This window comes from Mastomys coucha, unplaced genomic scaffold (genome assembly GCF_008632895.1).
Source record: "Mastomys coucha isolate ucsf_1 unplaced genomic scaffold, UCSF_Mcou_1 pScaffold4, whole genome shotgun sequence".
NCBI classification, from domain to species: Eukaryota; Metazoa; Chordata; class Mammalia; order Rodentia; family Muridae; genus Mastomys; species Mastomys coucha.
In genome coordinates this window covers 35,540,891-35,553,700 of record NW_022196910.1, presented here as the reverse complement: position 1 = coordinate 35,553,700, position 12,810 = coordinate 35,540,891, and the positions used below count along the sequence as shown (strand labels likewise).

Sequence of the window (12,810 nt, the reverse complement as noted above, 5' to 3'; positions counted from 1 at the left end):
ACTCCAACAAAGGCCACACCCACTCTAACATGGCCACACCTCCAAATAGTGCTACTCCCTGGGCCAAGCATATACAAACTATCACACTAGGGTTGTCTATTGACAACATTTTTACAGCCCCTATCGGTAAGCAAGGAATAAGGCAATGGGGGTATTTCCACCATATACCTAATGATGACCAAAGAGATGAGTATCTTATAGCCAAGAGGGTGGCAGAGCCTGGCACAGTTCCTTCCTTGATGTGTGGGCAGCAGATCTCTGTTGGGGAGGCCAGTGAACATCTAAGTTAAAGAGGAAATACAGGAAAGTGAGTTCCAACTCCAGTGACTTCAGAGGGAAAAACAGACAGAAAGATCCAGCAGCTGCTGACCCGAAAGCGGCACGCCTTAGAGTCAGCAGCTGAGGGGCTGTAGCAGTGCTGGAAAGCAAGCAAGGTCTAAACCAAGCCTCTCCAGGAGCTACAGCAGGAATCCTGTTTCTGGTTCCTCAAGTGATTCCGATCAACAGCCAGTCCCGGAACTTCTGACGTGAGGAGTGGGGAAGACACTCGTGGAGAATGAACACACTTCTGGAAGATGTTGTCAATGTGTATCACTACTCCACACTTCCCCCACTGTCTTATCTTCCCTGGTTTTCCAACAGTGGATCAATGAATGGGTTTGGGAGTGGACTAATGGGGCTGGGAGGGCTCCCAATAGGGCTTTCCCACGTTCATGTTCTGAATGCTGTCAGTATGTCTGCCGGAAATTCACCTATACTCAGGCTGGAGATCAGTTATCTGGTCTCTCAGTGGTAGAGTACTTACTTGCTGGGTTCAGTCCCTGGCACCATTAAAGAGGGATGAAAAAGGAAAGAGATTCCACAGCAGGGCATCCATATGTTAGGGGAGGAGGGTTCTTATATGGAAATACAACATAAAACCACCCTAAATAGCAAGGAGATTTAATGGAAGACAACTTTATTTTATAAATTTTCAAATATGGTTGCTTTAAAATCTTCAGTGTTAGGATTATGGAACTATTCTCTCTTGAGAAAAAGGTGTCCCAGGGTGTCTCCAACTCAGGAATCAGCTGAGATTATCTTCTGCTATCTCTGCTTACAAATGTTGACATATGTATACATGCTTTTAGTGTGGAAAAATATTTTGGTTCTGATTTTGAAGCACATGCTATTAACAGCATCAATTTTCTTCTTCAATGCTGAAACTGTACACAACTTGAGGCCCAAAGAATAAACAACTTTTTAAATATCCCACTATTTACTAGTAAACCCTAGAGCAATAAAAAAAAAGAACGATAGTACCTACATAAACTATACATAAACTATTTTTTCAGAAGTTATTGAAATTTTTTTCAAAATTCAAAACACAAAATAGTAATTTTTCACTTACTATAACACAGTTCAAGTATTCTCAAGTTTATATTTAGCCAACTAGAACATATGAAGTAACTCTGTAAAATAGCTTTCCTTTGAATGATTACTGCTATACAAAATAGTGTACTTATTACTACTGGAAATCATTACAGCATGTGAAAAGAAGAGACAACGGCAGATGAGTCTTTATGTATAAGTATTAACACACGGAAGGCCGCACACATTAGTAACAGGGCCTCTGTAGGCAACTCCCCCAAGTATCCGAATTAATGTAAACAAAGACTAGGCATATTCCTTTAGGGAGCTTATGTGCTAACGTAGATAAAATATATGCAAATGGCTGTTACTTTGAACCATATATTATCTGAGTATCACACAAAACCAAAAGGCATTTCCTATCATTTTAATAACTAAAAACATTACTTCTATGTGAAATACAGGGTTTATACTTTTTAAAAACTAGCAATGAAAAAGAGTGAATCTTGAAAAAAAAATATCCATGTGTTCTCTAGAAATAAATATACAGTTCTCTCAATGTGTTGAATCCCAGGAGCCTCAGCTTAGCCGTAGCCATGACATTCATCAGTAGTTTAGAAGCAGGTTTTCCACACCGAAGCCTTGCGTCTTCTACCTTGTCAGCTGCCCAACAACCTTCAAAAGAGTTTTATTTTCCTGCTTTAGTTGCTCATTTTCATCTTCCATGTCATCTAGGTCCTGGGGGGTTATGGAGAAAACAACAGGTTAAAAATACTGGTCCAGCCAGACAGTGGTGGCGCACGCCTTTAATCCCAGCACTTAGGAGGCAGAGATAGGCGGATTTCTGAGTTCGAGACCAGCCTAGTCTACAGAGTGAGTTCCAGGATAGCCAGGGCTACACAGAGAAACCCTGTCTCGAAAAAACAAAAACAAAAAAAAAACAACCAAACAACCAAACAAACAACCCTCTCCCACCAAAAAAAACCCCTACTGGTACATATTGCAAAGTTAACATAAAAATAAAGCGCAAGAATAACTCATTTACTCAATTAACTGAAGTGCTAAGTTCTAAAAATTACATGGAATATGCCCTATCAGTACTTGAATTACACCCACACACACACACACACACACACAGTACATTAGATTTCTAGCAACAAATATACTGCCACATAGTCCTAAAACGTAGTAAGTTTTTGTTATGAGAAACACCACTTGAAGGAAAAGGCAGCCCTGAACAGGCTTACCTTTGCAGTCTATAATATTAAAACTTGACAAATGCAGCACTGCCGTGACCTTACACTTTGAAGCTGGACTATCAGGCAGGCGACTAAAACTTCAGCAAAGTCAGAACTGGTACTTATCCACAGACTAAATGATGCTAAGAAACAGTTCTGCTCAAATTATTAATTTAAATTAAATGATAAAAATACAATCGAGTATCATCACCAAATGATATGCTTGGCAAAGATTCTTAAAATTGAAAGTGTTGAAACATCCGACATGGATCATGACTAAATTATCAACTTAGGAAGAGGTTTTCTGATTATTTTTAATGCTCTCGGTGTCTGAGACAGCACAAACACATCATGAGCATCACAAATATTTGCCCAGCCTCTTAAACTGAATTCCAGCACAAACAGAGACATGCATATACTCGGATCAAGATGAAAGACTACAAAGGACCCAAGTCAAACATGGGCTCAGCCAAAGACTACATGCAATCTCGAGCAGGTTAAAGGGAGTACTCCATCCTCATCAGTAACATGCAGCTATTGTCTTTGAGCTGCATTAGAAGAGGCCGGCACACAATGAAGCCCCCTCGCTCTGTGTGGCAAATGGGATCAAGCCATGGATGGCACTGCCCGCGGAGGCAAGCACTTTACCATTTAAGTGTTCTGTGGTTTGGAGTTGAGACTGGGTTAGGGGACTGAGCCTTTTCTTTCTGAGGGAAACTTTTCTTTCCTCCACTTGAGACAAAATCTTGTAAAAAAGCAGAACAATGGGTTCTTTTCTTATTACAATCACCTTAGCAGAATGCTTCTGGCTTCAGGCAGGCAGTAAATTCTAGGGCTGAACTGAAAAAGGAAAGGCTCCAAGCCAACACTGCAGAGCTGGGGACTGCAACCCAGAGCTGGGGACATCCCAAGTATATTGGAAGAAGTGTCGAATGGAACGTCACGATAGGTCTCACCATTAGTGATCGTCTTATTAACCAAACAATGAAAAAGTTCTTCACCCTTGCATGCTGTCATCCAATGACCAAAAAAGAGAAACCCAGGAATTGAAATACAGAACCACTTACTCTATTTAACAAATCAATCTCTTCCTTGAGTTTTCCAATCATTTCTTCTTTATCTTGCATCAGTCTCACAAGTCGAAGGTTTTCTTGCCTTTCTCTTATGATTTCCTAGTGAATAAATCACAAAGCATCAACAGGGAACCGACTGGTTACAGTATTTTAAACACCTGTCAATAACAGAGCAAGACACCAGACATTAGCAAAGCCCCTTCCAGCCATATCTGACACTGAAGACATGATGGTGATGAAAAACAGACAGACAGACAGACAGACAGACACACACACACACACACACACACACACACACACACACACACACACACCGACTTTGTAAAGGAAGAAGGAAAGAACACACATTTTTTTTTTTAAATAGCAAAATTGCAAACTTTTTATGAACTAAAAAAATTTGTGGTTTTCCTTTAAAAGAGATGCTATGAACTGGGCATGGTGGACCATACTTAGTGTCAAAGTTGGGAGTCTGAGGTAAGAGAACTTAGGTGTTCAAAGCTAACAGGACCAACATAACATGATCCTGTCAAAATGACAAGTCAGTGAATGTTGGAGCAGGAGGAAGAGGCATTTACTCTAGTGACGTAGTTATTGATAAGATGCCGTGAGCCTGTGAATGACTCCAATGAGACTCACTCGGACACCCCAGAAGTGGGGCTAGCTGGGAAGAAGGCTTATGGAAGTGTCAGGGAAGGTGACGAGGTACATGAGCGAAACACAGTATGTACACACATCAAGTGTCATGAGGCCTGTTAGTTTATATAATTAATATATTCTAATAAAAGTAACCACCTAGGAGATTAAGAAAGCGCACTCCTCAGCGCCTTTATATGGAACAAAAGGAGCAGGAAGTGTGCAAGTACAGGGTTGTACCTCTTTTCTCCCTAACAGCCAGGAGTGAGCATCTCTCCCCTCAAGCCCTTGCGTCAGCAAGGACAAGAAACCACAGGGCTGCATGACAACAGCTGTAAGTCTAAAACCGTGAGCCACAAAAAAATCTCCCAAAACAGCAATAAGCCCCTGCAAAGTATCTTCCTCAAAGGACAGACTAGAAGATACTGTCCTGACTGAGGGGATGCAGTCTTACAAAGACAGAGGTCACACATTCTCTCTCATTCACAGACCCCAACTTGAAATGTATGGAAACAGGGGTCTGAGAGTTGGCCTAGGTTATGAAACTAGGTATCAGACCACTGGAGAGCAGGAGGCATTATAAAAGTGACGAGAAAGCAGACAAGCTGCTGGGGACGGGAGGATCCAAGGGAAGAAGGGAGAATGATGAAGAAAAGTGAGAAAAGCAGAAAAAAAAAACAAATAATACCACAATGAAACATGATGCTTTTTAAGCTAATAAAAAATGCTTTTTAATTAAAAAAAAATCAATATTTAGCAGTTCTTGAACTCAGGGCCCCTTGCTCATTGTTTTCACATCTATGATCTTAGCTCTTGGGAGGTGGAAGCTGGCAGATCACAGAGATCCACAATCATCTTCAGTTAACTGGGCTGTGTGAGACACAGTACTGTCTCAATAAACCTAGAACAGACAAAGACCCCAGGGCCTCCTGGGAGAGCTGCAAAGGTCTCTAGCAGGACTGGCTTCTTTCCTAGCCCTCAGAGAAAGCAGCAGGCTACCCAAAGCCATCAAAGGCTGTCTGTCAGCTCTTCTGGAATGCCCGAGTCTTTTGGAGGAACTTGTTGAAAACTCATAAAGTGTATTCTCTAACCCTTTAAATCTAAATAATAATTTTGATCAGAAGCAGGGGTTAAAGCTTAAATGCAACCTAAATATCACTGCTGTGTAAGCAGCAAGTCAAAACAGATAAATCTCAAAATAATCTTTGTGTCACAGGGAATAACTTCCATTTATGAAAACAGAACATAGTCCAACCAAATGGGTTAGCGCAGCGCCATAACCAGTTTCAGATGCATGGCCATGGGACACACCTCAGTTCTGTCATTTTACCGCAATGTTCATGTCAGTTGCTGCCGAAACATCTGTAAGCAAATATATCCTATACCTACTTGGAAATGGTTCAAGCACCAAACATGGGACTAACTCAGAATGGCTGTAAGGTCTGAACCAAGAATATGTTCTGACGATGTAGCGCATGGTACAGGCTGACAGTGCAAACATCTGAGCACTCAAAAACACTGCTCCTCAGACTAAGAGTAAGACACGACAGAACAGGAATGGCTACTGAGTCCAGGAGTTCATGTGGACAGAAAATCACTTAAGGAAGTGTGGTGGGGGCACCCAATCACTAGGATCTAGGTGCTGATGCACAAGATAATGAGTCCAAGGTATCTCCTGCCTGGGTGCCCCACCTCCCTCTTTAGGAGTGATGTCATGACACTGACAGAAGAATGCTCAAGTATGTTAATTTTATTTTGAATAATTCATACCTTTTCAAGATCTTCAATTCTCTTTTCCAAGGTACTACTTGAGGCAAAGCTAGCCGGCACATTTGCATCCCTGTTGTGTCTACTGAGACCACTTCTGTCAGTTCGGGGATATCTATTTGAGATTTCATCTTCTGGGGCACTGGTTGTGCTGTGGAAATAAAAGTGAGTATTATACAAACATCCCTAGCACCCTAAAAGAAAAATGTCAAGGCTCTTTTCTCTTTATTCTGAACAACTAACACTCCCGTGAGGACAAGGGGAATTTGTTTACAGCTGTAGAATTTAATCCTCAGTCTAACACAATAGGGAGAAAAGGACAAAAGCACATTAATTCTTTCAGTGAATTCCCAATTGCTTGTTAGAGTCAGGCACTGTTCTGGGTCCTGAAGATGCTGAGAGCAACCACAAACTTGTGTTGTCCTTTCAACAGGGAGTACCACCAAGGTCGATAGAGTAAAATCTTCCCCACCCTCCAGCCAAGGCCAGACACCCTAGGGACTGGTACAGCATGGATCTCCTTGACATCGGTGGTGAAATTAACTTCTTTTTATTTTTTCTCCTTAATTTTTTTTTTTTAATAGTCAGGTTATGGTGGCACATGCTGTTAAGCCCAGTACTAGGGAGGCAAAAGCAGGCAGATCTCTCTGAGTTCGAGGCCAGCCTGGTCTACAGAGTGAGTTCCAGCACAGCCAGGGCTACAAAGAGAAACCCTGTTTTCAAACAAACAAACGAGTAAGTAAGTGAAAATGAAATAGCCTTTTATTTTCAGAGTTCAAGGTCTCATTTAAAGTCCAAAACATAAAAATATCAAAAATGTAACTTGAATGCGAAAAAGTAAAGAACTGTATAAAGCTGCATACTTCCAACTGAATGTCTTCGTGTAGGCAACTCCTTCCACTCTGGCAACCGTTTAGCCAGCACTTTCTCAAAATTAAACAGTAGCTTACACTGTCAATATTTAAGGTGTTCAAGGTATCAGGTGCTGCTCTGCTCTCTGAATATTTTCTATTACAATAAAATTACTCCAAAACTTTATGGCTTCAGATAATACACACTAATTGGCTCTAAGTTTCTGTTGTTTGGGAATTTAGAAGCAGCTTCGGGGATAATTAAGACCATGGGTCTCTTGTGAGCTAGCTATTGTTGGAGTAATCTGAAGGCTTCGCTGATCTGGAGACTCTGCCTCCACCCCACTCAAGTATCTGTGTGTAAAAACACTTAGTGTCTCCCTGCCCTAGGGCAGAGGCCTCAATTCTTTCTAATATGGATCCTTTGACTAGGCTACTTAATCCATGACAACAGGCTTCCGGAGAGATCAAGATTTTGGAACCAGGCCAGAGGCCACACCACAGTCACAAGGTGGCATGCCACCACACCTGTGTCCTTTTGCTATACATTTGATCCCCCTGGTGAGGGGATTATGGAAGGCTTAAGTAACCAGGAGGGAGGGCTCATAGGGACATTTGGGGGACTCATCTATAGTAGATTACACTAGTACATCTATAGGGAAACAATTTGATAGCACTTAGAAACTAGTCTCGTAGAAGCAGGTTGACAAAAAATATTTTAAAGCAACCTCAGGAAGCTCAGGATACTCGTTTTTAAAAATCATTAACTGAGCCAGGCAGTGATGGTGCACGCCTTTAATCCCAGCATGTGGGAGGCAGAGGCAGGCAGATGTCTGTTGGTTTAAGGCCAGCCTGGTCTATGGAGCAACTTCCAGGACAGCTGGGGCTACACAGAGAAACCCTGTCTCAAAAAACAAAACAAAACAAAACAAAACAAAACAACAAAAACAAAACAAATCCCTACTCCCTTCAGAAAATAGAAAGATCTATAAATTATGCTTTTTAAAATTTTTGTTTTCAGTCTTTCATTAGTGGCCACTTGAAATATTTTATGTGCAAAATTATTGTAAAATCTAAAATAGCTGTGGTAGTTTGAATGTAATTGGTCCCCATAAACACATAGGGAGTGGCATTATTAGGAGGTATGGCTTCTTTAGAGGAAGTGTGTCACTGTGGAGGAGGGCTCTGAGGTCTCATCTATGTTCAAGCCATGCCAGTGACAGTCCCTTTCTGCTGCCTGTGGATCAAGATGTAGAACTCTCAGCTCCTTCTCCAGCACCATGTCTGCCAGTATGTGCTTCCCACCACAGCAACAATGGACTAACCATCTGCAACTGTAACCAAGTTAAATGTTTTCTTTTAAGAGTTCTGGTCATGATATCCCTTCACAGTAATAAAACCCTAACTAAGACAGTAGCTTTTAGAGGAATAATGGACCCCTGATTTATGAAGTTCGAAGTCAGATCTTTTCGTCCCATCTGGTCTTATGAGATCTGATGGTAATTTTCAAACACGAAATACCATGGCAACCACCTAGTTCATTGATTATTCTAACTTTATTATGAGCTGGCAAAGGCTAGCTATAGGAACTCCCTGTATAATTGCTACCTTTTTGTTGTTGTTCTTTTGATCTTATCCGCCATTGAAAAACATCTGACATTCTTTCCTTGCACAAAAGGTTAAGGTGATTAAAAAAGAGAAATGGGGGATGGGGTGTGTGTGTGTGTGTGTGTGTGTGTGTGTGTGTGTGTGTGTGAAGGGGGTGCTAGGTAACCGTCAAATAAATATCTAAGGCACATATTATAGAGCTGGCCACAAAACTACTTTCTTATCTTGCAAAAACACCCAAAGTTCACCTGAAGTTCAAATACTTCCAAATGAAATTTTCCCTTTGAAAGCCAACGTAGAACCACTTAGTATACAAGAGTCGATTAGCCCGAACGATAAGATCAAACCAAGCTAACGTTTTTGCTTTTTTTTTTTTTTCAGGAATTTCAGACTTAAAGCATTAGTGCTTAGCCCTCCCAGCCTTTAGCGAACTACTGTGGACTCAGATGATGGAGTTCAGCTGACGCAGCAAGGTTTTCTTTCTCTAACGCTCACATTCTGATGTAAGCTCCTGTATCTTTCCAGTGTGGCTCCTTCGTCATTATCAGAGTGCATTTTTCTGAAAGCAAGGCAGAACAACAAATGCACATAGCCATTTAAAATTCATGTATTTTGCAGCAAGTTGTGTTTATCTGCAAAGAGGCTGAAAAATATCTTGTTCTTTGTGTCAGTAGTCAGTGTGTTCCCCAGTGTCCGGAAGGTCTTACTTGTCTGAAAGTAAGACTTAAACAGACTTCCCACGGATCTTGTACCAACCTACACATTACAAAGAGCTGACCAGTCTATACCCTGTGCACAGGTCAGACTAGGGTGATGAATGCCAAGTATAGAGGCCAGAGGACAAGCTTAAGTATCATTCCTCAAGCACTGTCACATTCATTCATTCATTCATTCATTCATTCATTCATTCATTCATAGACACAGTCTCACCAGATAGACCATGCTGAATTTGCCAGCCATCTCCAGGATCTCCCTGTCTCTACTTCCAGAGCACAGAGATTAAAAAGGCAGGCTCAGGCTACCATGGCTCAATTTTTTATGTGGACCCTGAGGATCAAACTTGGGTCCTTGATATTTAGGGCAGAGCCATCTTCTCCAGCCCCGTCCTGTTTTAACAGCAATTTGAAGTGAAACCTGGTAAGAAACTCACAAAGTACTCAATAAAGATTATGATAATCCTGCACCTCTGCTTTATGTTGAGGTCAAATGCAGTTCCTCAAACAATCGATTTGTCTTGAACATATTATGTCATGCATGCAGATACCACATACATTTTAATGCTTATACTTTTCTATTAGCCAATGCTTCTTCCAGAACGATGCACTATCAACTTAGCCCTTCTTTGTCATCATGGCTAAACCCTGAACTCAGCTACACTGAGTGACAGCGCTTCTCAACCAGACTGGTGCAGTCTCGACCTGGACGTTTCTGGAATGACTTTAACGGTCACTGTTCGATTTTCTCCTAGTATCGCAATTAGAAAAAAAGCGTGTCCTTATTTTAAAACATCCAGTAAAATCTGCCTTGTTAGTAAGTTAGAATTCAAGATAAATACAAATTCCCTACGAGTTAGGAAGCATGTCAAAAAGCTAAAACTTAAGATAATGAAAATGTACATTTTTTGAGTCGCGAATGACCGATACAGACATACCATATGCTCTAACAGCCTCTCTGTGCCTTAATAACAATGCAGCTTCCCACAGTCCCTGTACCCATCTATATACTGTGCAGATGTGAGCAGTCTATACCCCAAGCACAGATATGTCTGCTAGCTATGAACTTAGAAGCAAACATGACCACAGAAAATTCAGCTTGGGAATGCTCAAGGCTCCCTCTAGAATTCTTCATCTAGGCTGTCATGGATGGCAACAAACTGTCCAAAGGCCCTGCTCTGGGCAGCACTGTGCTACAGTGTTTAAACTTACATTCATTAGACTAAGGTACACATATAGGAGTCAGAGTGCCGAGAGCAGCAGAGCAGCCCCAGGAGGCTTAAACATAAACGCAAACAGAAGATAAGATAAGGGGATAGAAAAGCAAGCAAGAAACCTGAAAGCTATTCTACAGAAGAATTCAAACTCATCCAAACTCAAAAATCTCCCATGTTTTAGCTGCAAACCTATCTTGGAATGTGTGTTCGTTTACCTGCCATTTTGTGGGATTTATGATCATCATATAAAGTAGTAAGTATTAACTGTGCTTGCCAAAATATAATATACAAAGGATTGGAAAAACTCCTAAATTGTTTTACTTATTTGTGCTACAATATTCATCCTTACAGGAAATGACTATTTCAACTTTAAAAATCTTTTAAGAATATTGCATATGCTTCATTCTTTCTGAAGATTTATTTTAATACCTCATAATACAGAAATTCAGGGAAGGATCGATTTGTATATTTGCTTTCAATGGCTACCAGAGAAATGTAAGATCTGGAAGATGTCTAAGAAGCTTACTTAAGATCTCAAAATCATGTTTAGTTTATGGGAACAGATTTCACTTTGTATATTTTACCCGATGAATAACCACGTGATCATTTTTGCACTTATGAATTTGGTCGAGTTTTCCCCGTAAAGTTCCTAACTTTGAACTTTACCTATTTTGTGATCGTTAGTTAAACTAGATAATTTATAAACCCATTAAACAGTATTAATTTCAATGCTGTGTGTCAGGGACAGAGTGGACAAAGAATATTGCTTTCTGGACACCTTCAGTGTCAAGTGACCACTGGACAAGGCATTCACGAAGGAATCCGTAAATGAGCACACACAGGGCTGGCTGGTCAACAGCCCTGTCTGCTCCCCACCCCCACCCACAGACCAAAAGGTAAACATAATTAAGAGGGGACAAGAGGGGCTGGGCGCTTGTAATCCTGGCTCTTCCAGGAGGCTGAGATAGGAGGACCTATTTGGGCCCTGGAGTTTGAAGCCAGCCTAACCAACACAGGGAAACATCATCTCAAAGCAATAAACAAACCAACAAATTTATTGAAAGTAAATGGGAGATTGTAATAATGAACTCCTGCACCCTGACAGATAATTTTATACCCAAACCTTCACTTGGGAAATCACTAGCTTAGAGTCAAGTAAAGCTAACAGGAAGACCAGCAACTGGTGGCACAACTTTAATCCCATCACTCAGGAGGAGAGGCAGGTGGATCTCTGCGAATTAGAAGCCAGCCTGGTCTACAGAGCAAGGTCCAGGACAGCCAGGGCTACACAGAAACCCTTTCTAGAGGAAAAACAAAAAAAAAGCAAAAAAAACCAAACCTAACTGAACCTAAAAGGAGCTGGGAACTTAGTATAACTGTAGAGCCTTTGCATCATCCGTGTATGGTCCTAAGTTCCATGTCTAGCACTCTAAAACAAGTAAGGGAAATGGGAAGCCATTAAAGCAGGAAAGGGGATAGAATTCCTTTTACAGACACACTACAGAGCAGCAGAAAGATAGCACAGTGGCTGGCCAGCATTTAGGTTAGGCTGCTGTAATTATCCAAGGAGGATACGGTGGTGGTGGTGGTGCTACAATGAACAGACTTCAGTTCAGCTCAGTGAGGGTTGCAGAACCAGGTGAGATAATGAGATGAAAAATGAATAATAAAGCAGTTGTAGCCCGAGGCCCTGGTTTGCTTCAGCAAGAGTAAACATGCATGTTTACTACTGACAGCTACAGTTTAAACACTTCTGAACGTGCTGAGCTTAGCGTGCTTCTCAGGTATCTAACAGTTGCTGGCTACTTTTTCCGAGCACAAGAGATAAAAAAGAAAGTAAATAAATTCTAAGAGAGTCGATTACTAATCAATATGCCGAATGCAGAGATGGAAGGACAAAGAACGCCGAGACAGGAAGACAGGGCTGCATCCACGAAGTCTCTCCACAATACAGAAAAGCGGTGCCCTTTAGACACTTTAAAACTCCACATTCTCTGTAGCGACCACAGACATCAGGTAGAAATGATAACTTAAAACACTAAAATATGGATGTCTCTTAGTGGTTTCATTCGTTCAAAGAACAAGCTTCAAAGAATGTGTTGGAAAGGGAAGGAAGACTGTCAAACAAAGGCGGCTAGCACTGTCCTCACAGGGAAATCAGGGAGAGTGACAGAGGACAGGGCAGGAACTCAGTGAGAGACAAGATGGAGACCTAGGATGGCATCACATAACGTAGAGAGTACACTATAAATGTGACGCCCACCCCAAGCCAGGAGTAACTCCGTGGTCCTTTACTCTAGCCTCAAGGTGCAGTTCTGCACAGCCCCTGGACATCCATGTGGTCCATGGCAGCTGCCTTG

At 41.4% G+C, this 12,810-nt stretch overlaps 1 protein-coding gene across 1 annotated transcript in view; it reads right to left on the bottom strand.

Moving 5' to 3' along the window:
* Positions 1 to 941: 941 nt before the first annotated feature.
* Positions 942 to 12,810, bottom strand: part of Pawr (pro-apoptotic WT1 regulator) — an 81,672-nt gene continuing 69,803 nt past the window's right edge. Inside the window, exons 5-7 of the mRNA XM_031349456.1 lie at positions 6,065 to 6,212; positions 3,656 to 3,760; positions 942 to 2,088 (exon numbers count right to left, since the gene is read on the bottom strand). Coding sequence (XP_031205316.1) covers positions 2,002 to 2,088; positions 3,656 to 3,760; positions 6,065 to 6,212 — 340 coding nt within the window. The 3' untranslated portion in view covers positions 942 to 2,001. The remainder of the gene's footprint in view (positions 2,089 to 3,655; positions 3,761 to 6,064; positions 6,213 to 12,810) is intronic.